This window comes from Chrysochloris asiatica, unplaced genomic scaffold (assembly GCF_000296735.1).
Source record: "Chrysochloris asiatica unplaced genomic scaffold, ChrAsi1.0 scaffold00277, whole genome shotgun sequence".
NCBI lineage: Eukaryota > Metazoa > Chordata > Mammalia > Afrosoricida > Chrysochloridae > Chrysochloris > Chrysochloris asiatica.
This window is the reverse complement of record NW_006408795.1, coordinates 3,594,908-3,619,115: the sequence shown is the minus strand read 5'-3', so window position 1 is coordinate 3,619,115 and position 24,208 is coordinate 3,594,908. Positions and strand designations below refer to the sequence as shown.

General features: G+C 41.0%; 1 protein-coding gene across 1 annotated transcript in view; it reads right to left on the bottom strand.

The window, feature by feature from the left end:
* PTPRN2 (protein tyrosine phosphatase, receptor type, N polypeptide 2) overlaps nt 1-24,208 on the bottom strand; it is a 1,341,366-nt gene that overhangs the window by 173,415 nt on the left and 1,143,743 nt on the right. Inside the window, exon 13 of the mRNA XM_006874435.1 lies at nt 1,389-1,583. Coding sequence (XP_006874497.1) covers nt 1,389-1,583 — 195 coding nt within the window. The remainder of the gene's footprint in view (nt 1-1,388; nt 1,584-24,208) is intronic.

Genomic DNA, 24,208 nt, shown 5'->3' with positions numbered 1-24,208 from the left:
TTTTGGAGGGGGGACTTGCCTTTTTGGAATTTACAGTCTCGGCTTTTAGGGAAGGTTTTTACATTTGTCTGTAGATATCCAGGGCTCATGTACTGAATAATCAGATGAGGGACAGTTTGCCATGTCTACTAGGTGGCTAAAGTCTGATCCTCAGAGCCTATGGTTTGGATGGTCAACTATGCTTGGGCCCACAGGGTCTTGACCTCCTGACCGGGTCTGCACGGTCTGCATCAGATTCCCCCTTATTTATTGTTTGTTTAAGGGACCAGTTAGTGACTTTTTGTGGTTGAATTCCACTATTCTATGTCATTATTAAATCATCAGGTATGAAAGTTAGTTTTAAAAAACAACACCAAAAAGAAAAACCACTTGTGGCTGGGTCCATTTCAAGCCTCGGGAAATTAACTGCACAATACAAAAGATTCCCTTGTTCTTCAGTATTAAGATGCCTCAGAGCAGCAATGAAACAGCTTCCTTTTTATCAACAGGAAGCGCAGTCTCCAATACAAAAATACCATGGCTAGGATGCTTTGTGTTTTGGCTTTTACAATTACTAAACAGGAAGGTGCCTGTGGCTTGAAATTCGAAACAGCATTACTCTTTTGCCTTCAGGAAAGAGCCAGGAAGAAGTGTTGAATTATAAGCATCTCTCTTAATAAAACTCAGACATTAATTATGCATCAAGCAGCAATCCACAGCCACCCCAGAGAGGGCTACTCCAATAAGGACACCCAATTTGGGGAAAGACAACACATGGCATGGTCACCGCTCTGAAGTCCCACCACCAGGGAGAACTTCTGTGCGACATCATCCCTCCAGTAAGTCTTTTGACGAAGGAGTGAAGCATTAAAACCCTCCACTCTTCGCGGTGTCACTTTTAATTATAAGCAGCATCTGAGTGACATTTATTTACCCAAATGATTCTTGGTGCGTTGGGAACTGAGGAGGAAGGAACCAACTGCTGTTTATTAGTCAGAGGGCTAAAAAAAGCAGCATACACAGTAGGTACTAATAGATGTGTGTTCCCAGCACTGAAAGCAAAATAACCAATAAAAAACCTTACACATTATTAAGTGTGTGTGTGTCTGTGTGTGTGTGTGTAGGGGTGGGGGTGGGGGGCTGAGCATTCTAAGCAGAAGAATGGAAGAAATCCCAGTGTGAAGTCAGTCTTCATAGTCATTTAAATTAGAGGATTTACTGCAGAAAGAGTCCTGATACTTGGGTTTTTCCTGTCCTGCTTGTCAACTTCCTAAAAGGTAAGACATGGTCATCAACTTTATTGCTAACTATAAAAAATGTTGTTTTATGTATCATTAAGAACTAAGAGTTTGTACTTGTAAGAGAATGCCTATAAGGTATTTCATCTGACACGCAAGAACAGGTCTTACCAGGATCATGTGACCGGTGGAGATGTCCATGTTGGACTGGACAGGCTCCTCTGACCAGGACGAGGTGCTGCTCCGAGCTGAGGGGCTGGGTATTGGCCCATCGCTGAACTGGGAGGAGACACTATTGATGCGGGAAGTGTGCAGGGGCTCAGGGCGCTCTGAGGACCTCACGGCCATGCGCTGCCGGCACAGCTCCTGGAAGGCAGGGAGAGACGGAGGGATTAGTGGTGGCCCCAGGGGAAGCTGAGAGGACAAGGAGCAGTGGCCCCTTGGTGTTACTCTGCTTTCCTTTTCGCCCATCTGCTAGTCCTGAGACCCAAGGTTCATACAGAATAGAATTCTCCCACCTGACCTTGCCAGTATGCCACTAGAAGTTTCTGGAACATTCTGACTCAACATTAATATTTTTGAATAAAATCTTTTTACCAAGCACTGTGTTCTGTAGGGAGTCCCTGGGCAGTGCAAACAGTTAACAATCTCACCTGCCAAGTGAAAGATTCACAGGTTTAAGTCCACCTAGAAGCCCCTCGAAAGAAAGACGTGGTAATCCCCTCTCAAACTCTGCCACTGAGAACCCTCTGGAGCACAGTTCTACTCTGACACACATGGGGTCACCTCGCATCAGAGTTGACTTGACAGCAACTAGTTTGCTTTGGTTTCTGGTTCCGTAGGTACTTTCCTATTCATGCATTCCAGCAGTCTGACTAAGGCAGAAGAGTGAGAGGTAAAAGCTGTTTTCTGAAAACCTGACAAATAGTATGAAGAATGCCTGGTTCAAAGGATAAATGAACACACACACATGCAAATGTAAAGATTCAAAAAAAAAAAAAAGGACAGAAGGGCACTGGATCCTACCCTGCAACAAAAGTAAAATATTCTCAGAATTATGCAACATTTAGAATAAGTTATATCTCTTATTTTTTTAATCATTAAAATGCAAGGCATAATGGAAGGCATGGAGATTTTAGATTATGGAATAAAATATGGAAATCAGTACTATAAACACAAAAGGGTGTTAAGAAAAAAGTAAGAATAATAAAACAAGCCAGTACCCTCTGTTCCCCAATAACATCCAAAGTGATAAAAGTCCTTGTAGGAGAGAGGAAACAGAACCACAAGTATTGCTGCTGTTGTGAGCTGCCACCAGGTTGTCCCCAGACTCACGGTGACCCCAGGCACAACAGAACAGAACACTGTCCAGTCCTGCCCCACCACAATGATCAGTTGTGGATCCGATGCTATGATCCACAGGATTTTTAATGGTTGATTTCAGCATCAAAGCAACATTCAAGCTTCCACGGACAGACGGTGGAGGCTGCACACAAGGTTTCCCATATGGAAAATGAGAATTTTACCACTGAACCACACACGTAAGGAAAGTCTGAGGTAATGACAAAAAGGTTGCCTTTCTGAATAAAATGTAGAAAAGACAGACGTTTCTAAATTAAAAGAGAAAATCTTCAGTTAGAACAGGAGTATGTCTTTGAGCTGCCTTATACAAGTAACATATAAGCTTACACTAAAATAAGCATGTTCAATACATGCCACCAGTCCATGAAGAAAAAGAACAGTTCCCAGAGCCTCAGGAAGCCAGGGAGTGTACGTTGTTTAGACTCAAAGCACATGGATGTATCTGCACATTAGCAACCTTACAGATTTATGAGTCTGACCGCCACCTCTGGCTAACAATATCATTTTAGAAGTCTTCTAGAAGTAATGACATCATGAATTCATCCTTTTGCTCAGTGAAAACATAACAAATCTGAGTCATCAAAATAAAACAACATTAAGAAAAAGGGCATAAGGAAGTCCAAGCCAGATACAAATTTGAAAATGTGTTCATAGGAAAAAATAAATACCCAAGAACCACAAAGCTTACATGTGCTGCCTTCTTTTCCATTCTGGTGACTCCTGGGATGTATCTACATGCACCTACCAGTGGTATATATCAAACGTGCTCTCAGCACCCCAAGGCACTGGCTAAAGAGCTCTATAAACTTAAATATTTCCATTCTCCTTATCACCCTGGGCTGCCACTTTCTCAAAGGCATTAAAGATCTTCATAAAGACAGCTGACACCAGACAGAAAATAGTCACTCCCAGCTCAGCTCTCGATGGGACATACAACATATGTTCACTAGTAAGCCCTGCTCTCCACTGGCTTTTTGAGGAGGGATTCCCTTCTGGGGCTGGCAGCCAACATAACTCCTCAGTCCCCTGTGAGAGCAACCAGTGACAAGGAAGATTATTGGGGCACACATGAGGAAGCAAGTGAAGAGGGGGGAAGGTGAACTTAAAAAATAATTCCTACTTTAGGGAAAAGAGGTCTCTAGCAATAGACAAACATTTATAAAAGAAAGAAAAAAGTAAAGCATGATTACATAGCTACCTCTTTCTTTCTGGTGCTCATTAGCCCACAGAATTTTCAAATAATGAGTTTCTTTTGGACACAAATTTTCTCAGTCTCAAACACAACACAACAAACAAACAACAGGAAACTTAGAGACAAAGGATGATTTTAATAAGGCAGAACTAGATGACGCTGGAAATCAACCCAAGGGCACAGTCCCTTGTTTATTTCCCATTTATGCACAGGGAATATTACTCAGTTTTGGAGAAGTACACACACAAAATGCTTCTGCAGCAACTTCTATGACTTATTATATTTATCTACAAAAAATAAGTCCATCCAAAGTATAAAAGAAATTGCTTTTATGTCCTTCAAGAATGAAGAGGTACTTTGCGGAAGGGGATTCTAAATGTTTGTGATTTAATCACTTAAAAGAATCAAAGTAGATACATGCATAGCCTGTGACTATGTCACTGATAAAATAATTACTCATGGCGCCTAAACATAACAACAACAAAAGAATTATAAATGTCTATTTTCCCTCAGTATCCAGAGAGAGTTAAAAACACAAAACAAAACCCACTGCCACTGTGTTGATTCCGACTTACAGTAACAAGGATAGGGTATCCGAGACTGTAAATCTTTATAGGAGCAAAAAGCCTCATGCTTCTCCATGGAGCACCTAGTGGCTTTGAGCTGTTCACCTTGTGTTTTGATGTGTGCCGATCCTAGAGTGCTACTGGGCTCTTACAGAGAAGCATATGAGTGTTGGGTTCGTTCACTACTAGGCATGAGCCCTTTCTCTACCATGAACTTTCCATATGAACATGGGTAAATCAGAGATCTTCAAGCCCAATGTTTTCACTTGAAAGATGGGAAGCAGTCACTATGAGAATTAAGACTTCATACGTGTAAGTGATGAACAATGGGGCTGCCCGCAAACACTGATCAGTAACACAACTGTAGAAATACATGAAATAAAAATTAAAAAAACAATTCTCTAAACCAGGACAGGCTCAGGAGGCTTAGCAGATTCAAAAAATATTTTTAAAGAAATCACAGCATTTCAGGATTAGGTTAGTCAAGTGATCATCTGCTCCAAGCTCCTGATTTATGGATTGATGATTTATACGGTACCAAGGTAAGGAGCTCTGGTAGTGTAGTGGTTACAAATCGGGCTGCAAACCACAAGGTCAGCAGTTCGAAACTACCAGCTATTCTGTGGAAGAAAGATGAGGCTTTCTGCTCCCGTAAAGATTTACAGCCTCAGAAACCCTGTACAGGGTCGCTATGAGTCGGAACCGACTCCACGGCACACAACAACAACAACAAGAAGGTAACACGGCTCTTTGGCAGGGCAAGAACTGGCTGGCTCACAGCCCAGTTCTCTTTCCATTACTATCTAGTGCTGATCCTTTTTATTTATAAAAGAAGGAGGAGAAAATCTGGGATAAAAATCTAAGAAAAATCAGTTCCCCACCTTCAACCCAACACAATAAATATTTAACACTGTAAGCCTTGATTAGAGAGGAGCCTCTGAAGAGACACAAGACCTTGGCAATCAGAAAGGGTGGCAAGCTGGGATGTGATCATTCTTCACCTTCCCAGAGCAGGGAACATTGCAGAGGGAGGAACATTTTTCAGAAGTCAAAAGACTCACTGCCCAGTGGCAATGAGATCTTTGTAATCTAAAGACTTTTCCTGCATGCTTTTCTATACAGAAAAACACAGATGCCACCTAAGTTGGGATACTTAAATTGAAGTGTTTGTTACTAGATTTCTATATAAAAAAAACACTAGAGACAACTTATGCCTGAGAGGAAATGAAACCAGAATTTTTCTCTTGTTGTAAAGTGCTGTGGAGTCTGTCCTGACTCATAGAGACTTTGCATAGGGTTTCCAATGTGCAATTGGAGGTTTTGAACTGCTGACCTTGTGGTTGTGGTCCAGTGTTGATCCTGCAACCCCACACCAGGCATCCAGAATTTCTCTAGAGGAGGGTATTAGTTTGCAAATGGAGGCGGGGTGCTTGGATCCCAAGGGAACATGTTGCCCTACTTTTGCTATAGGATAAGAAATAGGCTGCTAACCACAAAGTCAGTGGTTCAAACCCACCAACCGCTCCTCAGAAATCCTGTGCAGGGTCGCTATGAGTCAGAGCTGACTCAACAACACTTAACAACAACAACAACCCAGATTCAAGCTGGTGGGCAGGAAAGCAACCTACTTGAAATACATTTGTCTAACTACACATAGCTATACTTCCCTTGAGTTGCAAGGTAAGGTTGTGTTCTAGATTTTAGGGAGTCCTGGTGTGGCTCTGTGCGTTAATGTGCCAGACTGCAAGGTCAGTGATTCAAGCTCACCAGTCGCTCCTCAGAAACCCTATACAGGGTCACTATGGCTCAGAACCGACTTGATGGCACTTAACAACAACCTGAAGGAAATCAGGAGTCCTGGTGTGGCACTGTAGGATAAGCACAGGACCACAAAGTTGGTTTGAACTGCAAGGGTGTGGTTCACATCTGCTCCTCGGAAACCCTATAAAGGGTCTCTGTGAATTGGAACTGACTCAACAGTACTTAACAACAACAAGGAAATGAGGGGAATCAGGAGTCCTGGTCAGTGGTTTGTACCCACTAGCAGTTCTGAGGAAGAAAGATGAGACCCTCTCCTCCTATAAAGATTTAGTCTCAGAAACCCTAAACAGGGTCTCTGTGAGTCAGAATCAACTCGATGGCCGTGGTAGTTTGGTTTGTTTTTGTTGTTTTTAATAATTAAAGGAATTGAATTAAAAAACTTGAAGACACAGCCAACCAGGTTATTGATGATGAACCCATGCAGACTCTAGAGTCCTGAACCCAGAGGGACTTTTATAAGAATTATAAAATATATTTAATATTTTTATTTTTCTTGGCTAATCAAAATGCTTAATTTTAAAAGTTGGCTATAGTACTTAATTGCTGTGTTACCTTGGGAAAATTACCTGACAGCTCTGTGCCTCAGTTTTCTGATATGTGAAATGGTAAAAGTAATATCAATTTTAGAGTTGCTGTGAGAATTAAATAAGATAATATGTTTAGAATGAACACCCATAACTGTGCCTGGCACATAGCAAGTGATTATTAACCATAGCCATAGATGTCAATTTGTTCCATATCAATTTACCTAGTACTGGGTGCAGGGATATTGTGTTGAGTAAGATGAACAGAGACCAGGACTTTCCAGAGCTTAAAGTCCAGCAGCCAGCTGGGGATTAATGATCATGAGAGTAATGATAACTAAATTAGTTATCTGAGTGTTTCGTGGCAAGAAGTACAAGCTGCTGGGGAGCTGATCTAGAGGTCAGGGAAGGCCTTGCTCAGGAGGGGACACCTGAGCTAAAATCTCAAGGATGAGTAGCCTGGTGAAAGGATTTCCTTAAAGGAAGAAATGGCCCGAAGCAATGGTGAGGGCAAGTGGGGGGCCGGGAGGCGCCCAAGAAAATTCAGGGTGGATGAAGCTTTCCTGTAGGAGAGAGCAAAGTGAAGTGACCCTCTCCGTATCACCCCAAATTTCATTACTGATAATATTTTCGTTTTAAATCTTCACATCAGCTGCTTCAATTAATGTACATTTTTATGATCGTTTTCCTTTCTGAAAATAAGAGGTGGAAAGCCAGATTATCTAACTGCAAATAACTATCAATAGTGTAGCATCTTGGGTGTCTGAAGGGAAAATGTTACTATTCACAGCCCCACCTACACTGATGAGTTTTGAATATGCCCAAAGAGTACTTGTTCATTTATAAGTTTATATTTTCTTTCATCCAAGCCGTGACTGAAGTTTTCATGAGACCAGCTGAAGAGTCAGTTGTTTTAAAATTACATCTCATGGCACCCACAGAACATTTGCTTTTGCCACATTCTGTTTGTCTAGGAAGACACCTTTTGGAATCTGAGCTCTACCTTCACCTCACAGCAATGGTGCAGGACTAAGGAGTCTGGGTTTATTTTTGCCTGTACCATGTCTATGCCCATAGGCAAACTACTCATCTTCTCTTGTGTCACCTTCCTAATCTGAGATGGGAATAAATAGTATATACACAGATTATTAAACTGTTGGATGAGTACTCAGCCAAAAACAAATAATTTTTGAGGATATAGTGGTACAAAGTTAAACTGCTTTCAGAACAATGGTTGTTGTTTGGTGTTGTTGTTAAGTGCCATCGAGTTTGACTCAGCTCCAACCCATAGCGACCCTGTACAGGGTTTCCAAACAGCAGCTGGTGAGCTTGAACCACCGACTTTATGGTTCAAACTGACTTTTCAGTCCAGCACATTAACCCACAGTGCCACACCAGGACTCCAGAATAATGGTACTGACTGAAAAATACATGCTCACTGGGCTATATGGCAGCAAGTACCCTGCTTCTGACATTTCATATGATGCTAAATACCACAGAGTTACACTGGTTAAAGTGCTTGGTGTTAACCAAAGTATTACCAGTGATTCAAGCCACCAGCTGCTCCATGGGAGAAAGATGCAGCAGACTGACTCCATCAAGATCTGTAGTCTCAGAAAGCCTATATATAGGGCAGTCCTATAGGGTCACACTGAGTCAGAAACAACTCAAAAGCGGTGGCTTTGGTTTAGGTTATATCTATTTCTTTGTGGAGAAAATAGACCTGGAAATTATTGATTTTGAAGTAGTCTGGACTGAAGAACACATTGAGATTGTAGACATACCAACCCTGCTGCTTATGAAAGGGGACCAGGGAATGAATTTAGTCAGGGCATCTCTCAATCTTGTCTTGATCTGCCATGTAGGCAATAAGAGTCCCTTCTCTACTGTGTGGCCATCGAGCTACCGGTTCATGTTCGGAGCCTGAATCTCTGTCTCCTTCCTTACTCCTATGTCGTCCTTTCCTGGTACACTCCAGATGTCAGGAGAGAGGAGGAAGAGAAGCAAAGAGAGTCTAACCAACGCCCTCTTTGCTTATTGATGAAATCTCTTGGGGACATCACCGTATGGTCCTTTTAATTAATCCTTTAGGTTGATCACAGTTTGTAAATTAATAATAGACATTCTGTACTCTACCCACTCTCTTACTATGTTAAAATTAAAATTTTCTAAAGAAAAACAAAGACCACTTCTTTTCTAAAGAACAGAGCACAGAAAGTAGAAGACGACTTGACTTAGTAATGGTCTAGCCAGAACCAAGGAGATTCATTCATTCAATAGTGTTTGAAACCCCTTCTAGGTTTATGATTCTGTGAAATATTTCAGTGATGCTTTATGCAGAGCTAAACCTCTAAACAATGATATCAGCCTTGAGCTTATTAGAGATGCTACTGCTTATATGCTTTTCTTCCTCTCCCGAGACTATCAAACTATTGCTTGCAGTCTCAGTGTGGTGCTACATTCTTCATTGTAAAAGTATCATCTATACCTTAAAAAAGCAATCACAGTCCACACAATGACAAATGAAGGCATGATCCCACTGACCCCCTAGGCAATGATCTAATGGATGGGTTGGGCATAAACATTTATTTAAAATGTAATTTGAAGTTTACAACATTAGTTCCCATTACATGGGAATTGCTATCAGACCAAAGCATTTCCTCTGCTTTTATTGCCCTACATTTATTATCAAACTTATATAGAGGGCACATGCAGTATGTACTAGAAAGCTCATATCAGTAAGTGACAAACAACTGCTACAGCTAAGATAAATATTCTGTAAGTAATATTCTGTGAAGTGAGTTTAAAATACAGTCCTATGACCATCTGTGCAGAGCATTTGATTTGAGAAAAAGATCACCGATAATGCCAAATAAACCACAGAAGTATGCTCCAAAAGAAACCTGGAGACTAACCCAATTATTGAAATTCCCCTAATTTGTAATCCTGGCAGCAAGGAAAAAAAGGGCATAATCAACACCCAGAGCAAGAGTCTCCTTGTTAAGATTGGAACTATCCTAAAATGAAACTCTGTATAATATATAGATCTATCAAGAATATTAACTAACAATGATGAAAATTCAGTAAAATTATTATATCCTTCTACTTTACAAATGCAATGAGACTCCTTGATCCGGCCCCAGAGGATTTCTTATGCTGCCTTTGTTGTAAGCACAGAAGAGGTTATTTTGATAAATACATTTTTATTTGGACAGAGAAGAAGATCCAGTACCCTCCAACCATTCTCATGTGAAAAAAAAAAACAAACCAAAAACAACAACAAAAAACTTATACGATGCTCAAAATCCAGATTAACTGTAATAAAGTAATGATACAAATTCTATTTATGATCTGGCGTAACATTAAAAAACATCCAGAGTATTTAACGTGATGACTTTGCATTTACAAAGACAATAATGATCTTGCTGTAATAATTAATTTGCCTCAATAATCAACCTATAATTAACTCTGAAGAAGGACTTAAGGTATATTTGACTAAATATTTGGCCACGGATACAAATTTATGGGTCAAAGTGCAACCTACATAATTCCTTTCTAATGCTTCTTGGCTCCTGCCGGTTTTCTGCATATGGACTTATTTTAGTAGGTCTCAAACAGACATGATCTAAATTTTACAAGATCTAGATTTGGGAGGTATCCTTTCCAAACCCAGGGCATGAACCTAGCCAACACTACAAGAGGGCACGCTCCAATTTCACCCACTGCAATTTCTGTGGGAATAAAAAAAAAAAAAAATTAAGTCTGCATCACTCAAGATAGTTGTTTCCTTGTATCTTTGTCCTTTTCTTTTCTCAGTGTCTACTCAGGAAGACCCCCAACGAGATGGATTGGCCAAGTGGCAGCATGGATGGACTGAAGTATGGCAAAAGTAGTGAGGTTGGCCCAGGATTGGGCAGTATTTCGTTCTGCTGTGCATAAGGTCGCTATGGGTTGGTACCGACTGGATGGCACCTAACAACAACAACTCTTGAACAGTGAAGAGAAAACCAACATGAGTGATTTTTTTTTTTTTTAATCTCCATATCATGAACAATGTTGCTTTGCAAGTTGGCTTGTCTTGCTAAAGACATCAGCCATTCACAATGTATCTGATTTCTAGCTTTTTCCGCTATCTTGATCCAATCAGATATTGAGAAAATAATGAGAAGAGATGCTCATCATTTCTAGTTCCTAATGAGGATGCATATACCATAATGGAATGATGACATTACTTTGCAGATAATCTCTACAATAGCAGTTATCTATGACTGTAACGTACCTGCATTCCTGAGAAGCTAGTATATATTCCAGAAACACCAATGTCTTAGGGGGAAAAAAAAACCCACAGCAGAAAATAAACTCTACCAATGGCGCCCTGGTTGTGTAGTGGATTATGAGATGGGCTGCTAACCACTAGTTCAGCTGTTTGAATCTACCAGTTGTTCCTAGGGAGATGAGGCTTTCTGTTCCCATAAAGATTTACAGTCTCAGAAGCCCTGATCAGGGTCACTATGAGTTGGATATGACTCAAAGGCACACTAACACCATCATTGCCAGTGGCAGAGAAAACTCAGGCTCAGGGTGTAACCAAGACATGCAAAATGTGGCAAATGTAATGACAGGGATTCAAGGGCCAGATTGTCTAGATCTGAATTCCAGCTCTGGCACTTAGCAGTTGTGTCACTTTAGACACATTGTTTAATCTCTGTATTTCATTTTTGTAATGAAACAAACTTCTTGATAAAATTGTTTGGAGGATTCTTAAAAATTAATGCACGTAACAGACTTGAAACAGTACTTGGCATATATTAACTATTCAATATATGTGAACATGTATTTTACGTTAGCTCATGCCTATCGTGCTTCCTCATTTACAAATGAGGGAACTATGGCTCTGGTAGCGTAGTGGTTACGAATCGGGCTGCGAACCTTAAGGTCAGCGGTTCGAAACTACCAGCTGCTCCGCGGGAGAAAGATGAGGCTTTCTACTCCCGTAAAGATTTACACCCTCGGAAACCCTGTACAGGGTCGCTATGGGTCGGACCCGACTCGATGGCACTTAACAACAACAACAACAACAACAATGGCTCCAATAGCTGGAGAAAGCCAGAACATCTGGTCTAGTCCTTCCTCTATGACAAAACCAAAACAAAACAGAACTGTTGCTGACAAGTCAGTTCCAACTTATGGCGCCCCCACATGGGTCAGAGTAAACTGGGCTCTGTAGGGCTTTTCATGGCTGACTTTTGGGAAATAGCTCAATAGGTCTTTCTTCTGAAGTGCTTCTGGGCGGGTCCAAATTGCCAGCCTTTTGGTTACTACCCTGTGCCACCCAGGGAATCCTCCTTCCATGACATCATTCTTAGCAGGGGGAGGATACCAAGGTCACTGTCCAATCCAGTCTAATAATGGATTTAGCACGAAAATCTCTCCCTGGCCCTCCCTGAGAACTCTAAGTCATTTGCTTTTTTAAAAGAAAACAACAACACATTATATTATGCATTTGTCAAAACACTAAGAGTGAAGTCTAATGTGAACTGTGCATTTTAGTTACTAATAATGCATCAATATCAGTTAATCAATTCTAACAAATGTGCCAAGGAATGAAAGATGTCATTAACAGGAGAAACAGTATTGGGAGTGGAGTGGGGATATATGAGAACTCTGCAATTTCTGCAAATGTTTCCTATAAACCTAAAACTGCTCTAAAAAATCTATCCTCAAGTTAAAGTATCCAAATGATAGTTTTGTGGGGTTTTTTTGTTTTTTTAAAAAAAAAGGTAAAACAGAGTGGCTACACTGAGGTGTGTAAAAACTTCCTGTCAAGCAAATGCAAAAAATAGACTTTCGCATAGCTTGGTCCTGCCTCCCACACATCCCAAGCCCACTGGGACTGTGAATGTGACCAAGCCCAGAAATACACACACGTCAAAGCTATACAGAGGTATGAACACCCAGGGGGGGCACCTGCACACGGATGGTGCCTAGCCACCTTGTTCTCCAACCACCTGAACCACTAGGGCGTAACGCAAAATACCCAGAGCTCCCAACAACTCATGTCTGCACGCAACCTGTTTAGGACCAGAAAACATCACGTTTACAGAGCAAATCCTCAGGGTACAAGGACAGAGGCTAAGAAAACAGAGAATGGAGTAGTACATTGTGATCCCAGAGTAATCATTTTCTGTAAAACTGTATGCTTCTCTGTTACCAATTGACCTGAGGACCTTGGATATTTCTGCAGCGTCCTCAAAGTATTCCATATTTCTTTACAGCACAATTTGCAAAATAAGTTGAATAGGATTCAGGGGGAAGAAATTCATCCATACACATCATAATGCAAATGTCTCAGTTCTCAACTCTGCATCTGATGGGGGAAAATTACAGAGAGTGCGAATCACTCCAAGAGAAAGGGCCTGTCATTCTCAAATTCTGCCAAAAGAAAAACCAAGACTACAAAGGCTAAAAAAAAAACAAAAAAAACCGAACGAACGAAAGAAAGAAAACCTCTTTGCACCTTGTGAGGAACAGCTGTAACAAAGCAGCATTCTAAGTATACACACAAAGGCCAGTGGGGATTTTTTTAAGGTTATTTGGAGAGCATAATTAATTCAACCAGACAAAACTAAGGAATACATATACAAAGCCATAAGTGGAGAAAAAAACAAAAAACACGAGTTCACTGGGATATGCTGGGGTGGGATAAAGACCAATTACTTCACAGCACTGGAAAAGCACTGGGGAATACACTGAAAAGGAACCAGCCCTCTTTGGGTTGGGACTTAATCTTCAGCTCAGAGGGTAAAGTTGCATCTGATAAATACAGCAAAAACAAACAAACAAACAAACAAAAAACAACTAAAAAACAAAAACAAAAACAAAACCACACAAAAAACCCCAACAACAACAGGGCAGGCACATAATGAATCCCCAGACTGTTTAAATGTAGAGTAGTCAGAGAAAAAAGATACTACGTCCTCTGGGTGGCTATAGAACATGTGATAGCGGACAAATCCCTACTACAGAATAGCACACTGACAAAAGTAAATACAGAAGACACAGGGAAGCTACTTGAAGAGGCATACGCCAAAATATTCAGGGGGACTCTATTTTCCTTATCTTTATATTTTAATTTGCTTGTTTATATTTTCTAAATTGAACATGCATCCCTTTTGTAATAAGAAAAGCCAGTAAGAAGGGTTTTATCTATACATAAAAGTTTACATTCAATATAATTAAAATGCAGTGAAATGTTTAGAAATTATGTGTGTGTGGCGGGGGGAATCATGGAGGAAAATAATCCAGATTGTTGAAAATGATTGTTTCATAATACTAATTTTTATCGACCCCATAAAAGGAGGAGATTCTTATCCAATCATCTCTCCTAGTTCACAGCCCAGTTTTTCTTTAGCAGGCTTCAACTTCATCATAAAATGAAATAGGACTTTAGTAGACGGAATGACAACATATTCTACGGTGGCAAGCTGGCTGTTAGCAAAGAAACAGAAGTTCATGCTTTAGTCTGTGTTGTTATTGTTGTTGTTAAATGCTGTTGAGATAGCAACCCTGTATAAGGTTTCTGAGGAGCAGCTGGTGGTTTGAACTCCCGACCTTGTGGTTCGCAGTCCAGTGCTGATCCTCAGCACCACACCAGAAGTCCATAAGCAATATTGAATGACTATTCCAACCATAGAGTCTGTGATTAGTACTGCTGGAGAAAAGAACCTATAGAGAGGTTCTGCTATCTCAATATACATGGAACACGGTGTGCATCTTTATAAAACCAAAGAGCAGTGCCGGGACAAACTGACTTCTAAAAAACAAGCCACCATTGCATTTCAGTAACAGAGGAAAGTTTCCCTCCTCCTCCCGCCCAGGCCAAATCTATGGCAGATCTAATCACAGTCAGTGCAGCACTAACTCTACGGTACAGTCATTAGGAACTAAACTAACTGGTTGCTGTTGAGTCAATTCCAATTTGCAATAACCCTATAGGATAGAGTGGAACTGCCCCATAGGGTTTCCGAGACTATAAATCTTTAGGAAAGCAGACTGCCTTATCTTTTCCCTTTGTAGCGGTGGGTGGGTTGGAACCACTGACTTTCCGTTAGCCAAGTGCTTAACCACTGCACCACCAGGTGATTAATATATACTGTTGTTGGTATTAAGTGCTGTCAAGCCAGTTCCAACTCATAGTGATCCCGTGTAGGGCTTCCAAGGAGTGCCTGTTAGTTTAAAACACTGACCTTGTGGTTCAAACTGACCTTGTGGTCCAGTGCTTTGATCCAGAATTTTAGATGGTTCAAGTCCTGTAGTGACTTGTACTCCTGGAGTACTGATTCATCATCTAATAGTTGCTCCAGTGGTGACTAGGCAGCTTGATTTTGTGTACAAACACACCACACACGCACACACCCATGAGTCATACAGACCATGTTTCTTTAGAGTGAATCCTATGGCAGGGTGAGGGACCATCAGGGCTGCTGCTGATTATGACCTTTAATCACACAGATTTCAGCTTCTTCCTCTCCCCCTTCCCACCCTTGACATATTAACGACTGCTTAGGTGATGCAAACTTAGGCTCCAAGCAAAATATGCAGCTGTATTATTTTAAATGAACGTTAATAAACGAATCAAGACAGCTTCATGATGAACAGTGTTTATCAAGCAATATTGAGTAATTTCCCCTATTTCACAAGATGTTTTCTCAAAATAAAACTTAAAAGATGTAGACATGTTTTAACTAGTATAAGTAAAAAAAAAATGTCAACAATCTTTTAAGTCTAGCACAGTCTTAGAATAGTCTAGAGTCAATTTAAAAATATGTTATTTTCCTCTCTAGCCTCCCCAGTCTATCATTCCCCAAATCCAACCAAAGTCCTACTTCTTACAAGTAGTTTTCCTCAATTACTAGAGCCCATGACAATAATTCCTTTCTTTAATCTATTTGTTCACACCCTCACAATTTGGCCTTTTTTTGTTCTCTAATTATTTCCATGAGAAGTACATCTTGCCTCCCAAACTCACAAGCAAAAATCTTTTTGATCTGTTTTCTCTACTCCTTAGTATCAATGTAGCACAAACTTGCCACTCCATAAAGACTTGCTAGTTGACATACAGGATCCCCATCCAGTGAGAACATCAGCACACTTTGGTGGCAGTTGGTTCCTGCCACACGTGAGGCAACATGAGATAAGAAGCAAGTACTGCCTGAGAAGTTGGAATCCAGTCCTGCTCCCAGCAGGCTTTGACTGTGCTCTCTGATAAAATAAGGAAGGGGCTGTGTTAGTTTATCTTGAAGACCTCTCTAGATAGCACTAAAGTGCAATCATTCTGCAGTTTTAAAGTACAGAAGATATCTATCTACAATCTCAAAAAATCTTCAGCTAGCATGTTGTAAAAGCTAATTACTTTGTTCAACATTTGCTCAACTTCATCCAAAAGCATGCACTGTATTTGCCATTTTATGTAAAGACTGACTCTCCTTTAAGACTGACAACTCAAAATGCACTGTCTTAGAGTTGACAGCAACCCTGCAGGGCAGAGTAGAACTGCTCCATTAGGTTGGCAAGGCTGGGAATCTTTCTTTATGGAAGTAGATCGCCACATCTTTCATCCAAGGAGTGGCTGGTGGGTTTGCATACCTGACCTTCCAGTTCCCATCTGAGTGCTTTAATCATTGCACTTCTGTCTTAAAACTGAAGACATACTATTCATTTTCTTCATTTGCTCTACTCCAGATAAATTAAACATCAGAGGAAAGTCAGAAAAGGGTGGAGAACATGGAAGCATATAGAAAGAAAGCATAATTTCCAACAAGCATCTTCTTTCTTATATAACCAATATTTAACTTTCTGCAACAATCATTAATGCTTTAAATGTAATCTAAGATTTTTAGGTAGAAGAGATAGCATATTTGGCCTCCACTATCTTGTATTTGGCCTCCACTATCTTGGAGTCCAGGTGTGGCGCTGTGGGTTAATGTGCCAGACTGCAAAGCCGTTTGAATTGCAAGGTTGGCGGTTCAAGCTCACCAGCTGCTCCTCGGAAACCCAATCTATACAGGGTCACTATGGCTTGGAACCGACTCGACGGCACTTGACAACAACAACAATCTTTTAAAAGGTTCAATTATGACATGAGGCCTTAGTCACTGCACCAATTCTTCTCCAGCCAGAGCAGCCGTTTATAAGACAAATGAAAAAACAAACACAAATCCCAAACTTCTTCTGCTCCTACATCTGATGACTCACTCTGCAATTAAGTATAAATGGATTTCAAAAAAACCAGTGATGCCTCCAAAGTTCAGGATGCAACTTGACCTTCATGAGCAAAACTAATCTGGAGAAGACCCCATATGTGCTATTGTGTTGGCTTTTCAATTTCATATTCAGAGAGTTGAAGAGACCCATTTCAGTAAGAAATAAATCCATCACCTCTTCCAGCGCATCCTAAGTCTGATATAAAAATAAAAAAATCACAATGAGCAGCTGTTTTCTACAAGAAAACATGAAACTTTTGTCACTTTCCCGATTTTCTTTTTCCTCAAAAGATAATTATGGTTATTTTCCATGATAACCATCATCATCAACAATATCTACAATGTTTTCCATTGCTTCCTTTAAGCAACTGCTTACCCATTGCTTCCTTTAAGCCATGCACTGTTCTGGACATTGGAATTACAATGTAATCATTTTCCAGAGTTCTAAATGGTTCCCCCTAGACCCTCTCTTCTCACATGGATGTCTTAGTTCAGTTTATTGATTGTTTTTTATTGAGCACCTAAAAGTCCCCTGCTAGGTGCTTTATGTTTATTATACAGATGTGGCATTTAAAGACACCCAGGCTGTCCTGAGCAGATTAAGCCATTCCCACAGGATAAGGAGCTTGGCTCTATACCCAGGTCTGTCACTCTCCAACACTGTTGAAAAAGTAACTCCCAGTATGAAGGATGATGAAAGGGCACAATGAAGGGGCTCAGATAAAGGGCCTCGTGTTTAGAGGAGGGACTGGTCCTTCTGGGCTGGGGAGGATGTAGGTTCTGAGCAGGCCTGACAGATGGGGATGATTTGGATGTGTAAAGACAGGGGGCAGGGCTTTCAGAGTCAGGGCTCAGTCCCAACAAAGGTTCAGATATAGAACAGCACAAGGGATAGTTCAGGGACTATGGGGGACCAAGCCCAGGAATACAAAAGGTATTCACATCTTTCCATTCTTCGGCCACTGCCACAGCGTAATTAAAGCTAAAGGGCAAGGCCACCAGGGGGCTGGGGGCAGGAAGGGCTGGGGGATGGGAGTAGCTACTGCAGCAGCTGCCTTTACATTTTCAGAAAGTGCAAATCATTCTGAGGACCCATTATTCCACCTGAAACCGATTTGAATGACAGACAAACTAACTGCAAGATGACTGAGCATGCTCTGAGGAGTTCTGCAACAGAACTCCAAAGACCTGAGTGTTTAGTGGCTTCGCCAATAACAAGCTGGTGACCACAGGCAGCTTTTAATCTCTCAATTGTGAAACAAAGGGCTCTGATTTCTAAGTCCTGCTGCTGTGGGGTGCTACTGAGTCAGTCCAACTCACAGGGGCTCCAAGTGACACAGCAGAACTGCACCATGGTTCCCCATGCTGTGTGAGCTAGAAAGGACTTACTGGTAGTGGGTTTGGCTAGGGGTTTATAATGGTTACAGGGAGAAAAACTAGGTGGGTTCAAACCACCAACCTCTCATGTAGGAGCTGAGGGCTTAAACGTTTTGCCACCAAAGCTCCACACTAAGGCCTCTGAGAATCTTTAAAAGGTTATTCTCTACAACCAAGATGAGAAAAGGCTCATTATTTCCACACCGATTAATTCTGAGTCATGACAACTATTGTGTCGCAATGGAATGGTATTCCATAGCGTTTTCAATGGCTGGCTTCTTAAAAATAGATTGCTAGGACTTTATGCCCAGGTGCCTCTGGGTTGACTCAAACCTTCAACCTTCAGGATAGTTGCTGAGCATATTAACCATTTCTATGGCCCAGCAAGTCTACTACTTCATTTGTTGTTGTTGTTAAGTGCCATTGAGTCGGTTATGGCTCATAGTGACCCTGCATAGGGTTTCTGAGGAGCAGCTGGTGGGTTTGAACCACCAGCATAAGCAGCCAGTGCTTATCCTTCAGCACCACATTGTTGTGTTGTTGTTGTTAGGTGCCATCGAGTCGGTACCGACTCATAGCGACCTTATGCACAACAGAACGAAACACTGCCCGATCCTGGGCCAACCTCACTACTTTTGCCACACTTGAGTCTACTGATGCTGCCACTTGGCCAATCCATCTCGTTTGGGGTCTTCCTCTTTTTCTCTGACAGTACCATATTATGAAACTAAAATTGCCTTCCATTTCGAGAGGGAGGGGCTGGAGGAGGGAAACTTTGGTGGTGGGACAGGCAGGAGGCAGAGTCAGGATGGTGATGTGAGTGTGATCAACAGAGTGGCTGTCTAGAGGGGACAAAAGCCATTTTATTGCACCCAGTGTATCATCTTTGCTTTGCTTCTCATTTGGAATCAATTTGAAATCTCTAGACTCAAGATGTGACCAAATAATCCATATCTAGAAGCAAGCAGATAATTAACAGGGAAGGGTAAACACAATGAAAATACACCATTACATTCCCATAATCTGGCAAATTACAGCGGTCAAGGTCAGAAAGTAAAAGTTTTGAAAGGAACCTAAAAAAGAGTCACTCTTTTTTCCTCAATTTTCTCCCTTTCACATTTCGATTGCAAATTCGAACAACCTAGTATGGAGTCTTGGTGTGGCACTGCAGGATAATGCTGCACTAAATCACAAGGTCAGTTTGAATCGCAAGGTCAGTGGTTCAAATCCACCAGCCGCTCCTCAGAAATCCTATACAGGATTTGATGCTTACAACAACACAACCTAGTAGCGGATAAGAAAACCATGGGGGAATAATTCTGAAACATGTAAACTAGGTAAAGTATTACTCCAAATTATTATTATTATTATTATTTTTAAAGGTGAGTCTGTATTTTATTTCCTTCAACTCAACAACATATTTTCTGGTTTAAGTATACATTTTGAGGGTCTATGCAAAATATAATTTTAGAAACACTGTTTATTCTTATGCTTCATTTCTTTACTTAATTAATTTAAAGGATGAAATGCTTACCTATAGAGCAAATCAAATTTTACTTTAGAGGATTTAGACCTAGTTACAATTTGATGTCAACATTATCCTATGCATGTAATTAATTCCAGCATTTACCACTTATGTTGTTGGTACCGAGTTGCCACTGAGTTGGTACCGAATCATAGCGACCCTATGCACAGCAGAATGAAACACTGCCCGATCCTGGGCCAACCTCACTATTGTTGACACGCTTGAGTCCACTGTTTCAAGAGGTAGCATATGATCCAAAGCCAATGATACCAAAGGAGGAAGTCCAAGGTGCATTGAAGGAATTGGCAAAGAACAAGGCACCAGAAATTGATGAAATAAAAATCGAAATTTTTCAAGAAAGTGAGGTGGCGCAGGAGGCACTCACTCATCTATGCCAAGAAATTTGGAAGACAGCTATCTGACCGACTGATTGGAAGAGATCCATATTTGTGCCCATTCCAAAGAGAGGTGACCCAACAGAATGCGGTACTCATCGGACAATCTCTTTGATATCCCATGCAAGTAAAGTTTTACTTAAGGTAACACAGAAAAGGCTGCAAGCATACATTGACAGAGAACTTCCAGAGGTTCAAGCCGGATTCAGAAGAAGCCATGGAACAAGGGATATCGTTGCTGATGTCTGATGGATCTTGGCTGAAAGAGAATATCAGAAAGATGTTTACCTGTGCTTTATTGACTACACAAAGGCTTTCGATTATGTAGCTCATGACAAGCTATGGACAACATTGCAAAGTATGAGTATTCCGGAACACTTAATTGTGCTCATGAGGAATCTGTACATGAACCAAGAGGCAGTTGTTCGAACAGAACATGGGAACAATGAATGGTTTAAAATTAAGAAAGGTGTGCAACAGGGCTGTATTCTTTCACCGTACTTATTCAACCTGTATGCTGAGCAAATATTCCAAGAAACTGGGTTATATGAAGAAAAACGTGGCATCAGGACTGGAGGAAGACTCATTAACTACCTGTGATATGCAGATGATACAACCTTGCTTGCTCAAAGTGAAGAGGACCTTAAACATTACCACTTATAAACTCTCTTAGTTTACATTTAAGCTTCATAAAGTCGATCCACATTTTAAACCTGTATTTCATATTCATATTTCTCAAACACCATACCAAATTCTGCATTTTAAAAAACTAGACTTTATTTGTTTAAGAACCCTCCTTTTTCTCTTTGCCAAATGATCATATACACACGTCACAACCATAAACCCAGACACTTCATTTACATGGACTCACCATGAGTCAGAAACAACTGGATGGCAATTAGCAATAACAACTATTGTTTTACTTTATTTTTGTTTGTCTTTCAAATTCTTTTTTTATTGAATACATATCATATATATTAAAAATCTTAAAAGAGTACACATTCACACTGTTACCTTCCTGGTGTCGCAGACCTTGCACATTGTTACCTTGTACTTTGCTCTAATAAAGAAGTAACCTAGCAAGATTCCATTTGTGGTATTGTTGTTAGGTGCAATCCAATGGGACAGAGTACAACTGTCCCATTAGTAAAACTGGAGAGTTTTCTTGGTTGTGATTTCATGGAAGCAGATGGTCAGGTCTTACTCCTATGTGCGGCTAGGTGGGATTCAAGCTCCAACCTTTGTGATAGCAGCCAAGCACTTAACTGGGCTATGGGGGCTCCTTAGATCCCATTTCTCCCTAATAAGAAAATCCCAGTAGAGACTTAAATAATTTGAGCAACAAAGTTTCAGGACTGTTAAATAAATAGAGAAAGCCAACAGTATCATTTAGCTTGCCTAAAATGGTATAGAGGTCAAATGTTGGACTGCTAACTAAAAGATTAAAGTCGTGGACACTCTATGGGGCAGTTCTACTGTGGCTTTAGAGAGTGGCTAGAAGTTAAAATTAACTTTATGGCAGTGGGTTTTGGTTTTGGTTTGGGGAATGTAATAAAACAAGTTGTCACTGTTCAACTCATGAGGAAATGACTGTGATGTCACACAGACACATGCCCAGTGCCAATCTAAACCAGGCAAGGAAAAACCTGCCAGGTCCTTGAAATCCCCTCTGCTTTATTCAAGCATTCAAGACTCTTCGATCTGAACTCAGCCTTTCCTAAACTCTCCTCTTCCCTAACATAAGCCACAGCTCCAGGAAGGTTTGCCTGTTCATTGTCCAAAAAGCATGTTTCAAACTTTCTTGGCTTTGTCCACTTCATCCCTCTACCTGAAATATCTACCTCCATTTCTGTCTCTGACATCATCTTGCTCTCCTGCTGTAAGGGGTCTTCCCTGCGTATCCCAACCTGCGTGATCACAGCATTTCTTGTCTGTACCACACACTTCACTCCAGGTAGTCCTCACTCCGTGGATATTGATTCTTTTTTCCCCAGTTGTCATCAAGTCAACAGTGGCTCTTGGTCACCCTAGGTGTGTCAAAGTAGAATTGTGCTTCACAAGGCTTTCAACACTTGGCCTGTTTGAAGCATATAGCTAGGCCTTCTTCCAAGAAGCCTCTGGTTTAACCACCAGCCATTCACTCAGTAATCAAGGGCTTAACCATTCATGCCACCTAGGAATCCTTACATGGGTCCTTCAATAATTTAAAAGAAATGGTTTTCTAAGTGTGTCACTGTGCGTTAATGTGCTGGACCACAAAGTCATTTTGAGCCACAAGGAAGGAGGTTCAAATTCATCAGCTGCTCCTTGGAAACCATATACATAGTCGCCATGGGTTGGAACCGACTCGACAGCACTTAACAACAACAACTGAGTTGGAATACACTTTATGGGTACTATCAAGAAGAGCAGCATCCTTAGAAGAAGTAAGGTTACTGGACTGCTGCTAAATTCAATAATCCAGAGCTTCTATAACTGTGTAGGGGCTCTCAGGGATATTCATCCTTGCAGTGGAAACTCAACTCCTACAGTCACAGAACCTTGAGAGAGGTGCTTCCAGCCAGAGGTATACTGAGTCAATGAGCTGACAAAGAGGAGACTGGAGATCACAGGAGTAACAGCCAAAGAGAACTCAAGAAGTGTGGACAAAAGGAATTTTAATAACAAATATCCTCTTGGCTCAGGAAAACCAAGCCCAAACCCAGTACCATCAAGTTGATTCGAACTCATGGCGACCTCATGCGTTACAGAGTACAATTGCTCCATAGGAATTCCTTGGCTATAATCTTTACAGAAGCACATTGCCATGCTTTTTATCCCTAACACTGCTTGGGCTGGGTGGGTTTAAACCACCAACCTTTCAATTAGTAGTTATAAATCATTTGTGCCACCCCAAGACCTTTCACGAGTGAGGAGAGAAAAAGCCAGTCACTTTGTTTCCAATGCTCAGAGCCTTTCACACTGAAGACGGCTGGCCGAGTCAGTCCTCCTCATTTAGTCCTTTAAATGGCCATTGTTGGACTTTGGGAAACTACTTTCATCTGCCTTATTCTTCTCAGTTTGATTGTGCAATTGTTCTTTCCAAAGCTTTCTCCCTTTATAAATACTCAACTCCTGTATTCCTTTGAAGGTTCAAGCTAACATTCCTCACTCTCTCACCTCATATAATTTCTTACCTTCTTTTATGCCAGTGTACGTGTTGTGTTAAGAGCCAGGCTTTACTATTTTTGACAGGCTCGTGCATTTCACTGTGGATAATACCATTCATCATCATCACATTCTCTAGTGCCCATCAAAGTAAGAGGTTGAAAAAGTTTGCTTTAAAGTGCAGATGGCTTGAGTACCTAAGGATCCAAAATGGCCTTCCAGGTCCATTCACCTCTATGCACATGGGTGGGATTCTTTGCTATGGTGCCTAGGCATGAGGTTGTCACCCAAAGGAGACATTAAGCTGGGACATGACTTTTATTCACACCCATTAAGAACTTCGATTTCCTTAAAGGAAGTTTGCCATAGCTTTTCACACCGTATACAGTGACTAGGAGATGGAACAACAGGAACTGCAGAGAGGAAAAGCTAAGGGTGGGTGGAGACCAGCCCTTCTGAACTAGAGCCACATTTTGTAAGTTGCATGATGGGAGATGGGATGAATGTACCTCCTCGCCTACATCTGCCCTCAATCACCTATTTCCTACCCTCTACAATTTCTTCCACACCCTTGTACCATTCATTTTTAAATCCCTTACTTAATCAACTTTTTACACTTCCCTTTACTTCTTTGAGCTTCTTCATCTCCCAACACCCACTTTATTTCAAAATAGCTCAGCATCCTTTCATGTCAGAATCTGACAAAATGTCACCAAGCAGCAGATCTCTCTAGTTACACTTTACTGCACAGACGTTTCATCTCTCCCTATGAAGAACTACCACAGCTGGACTTCTCAGATTGACAGGAATGGAACACTTC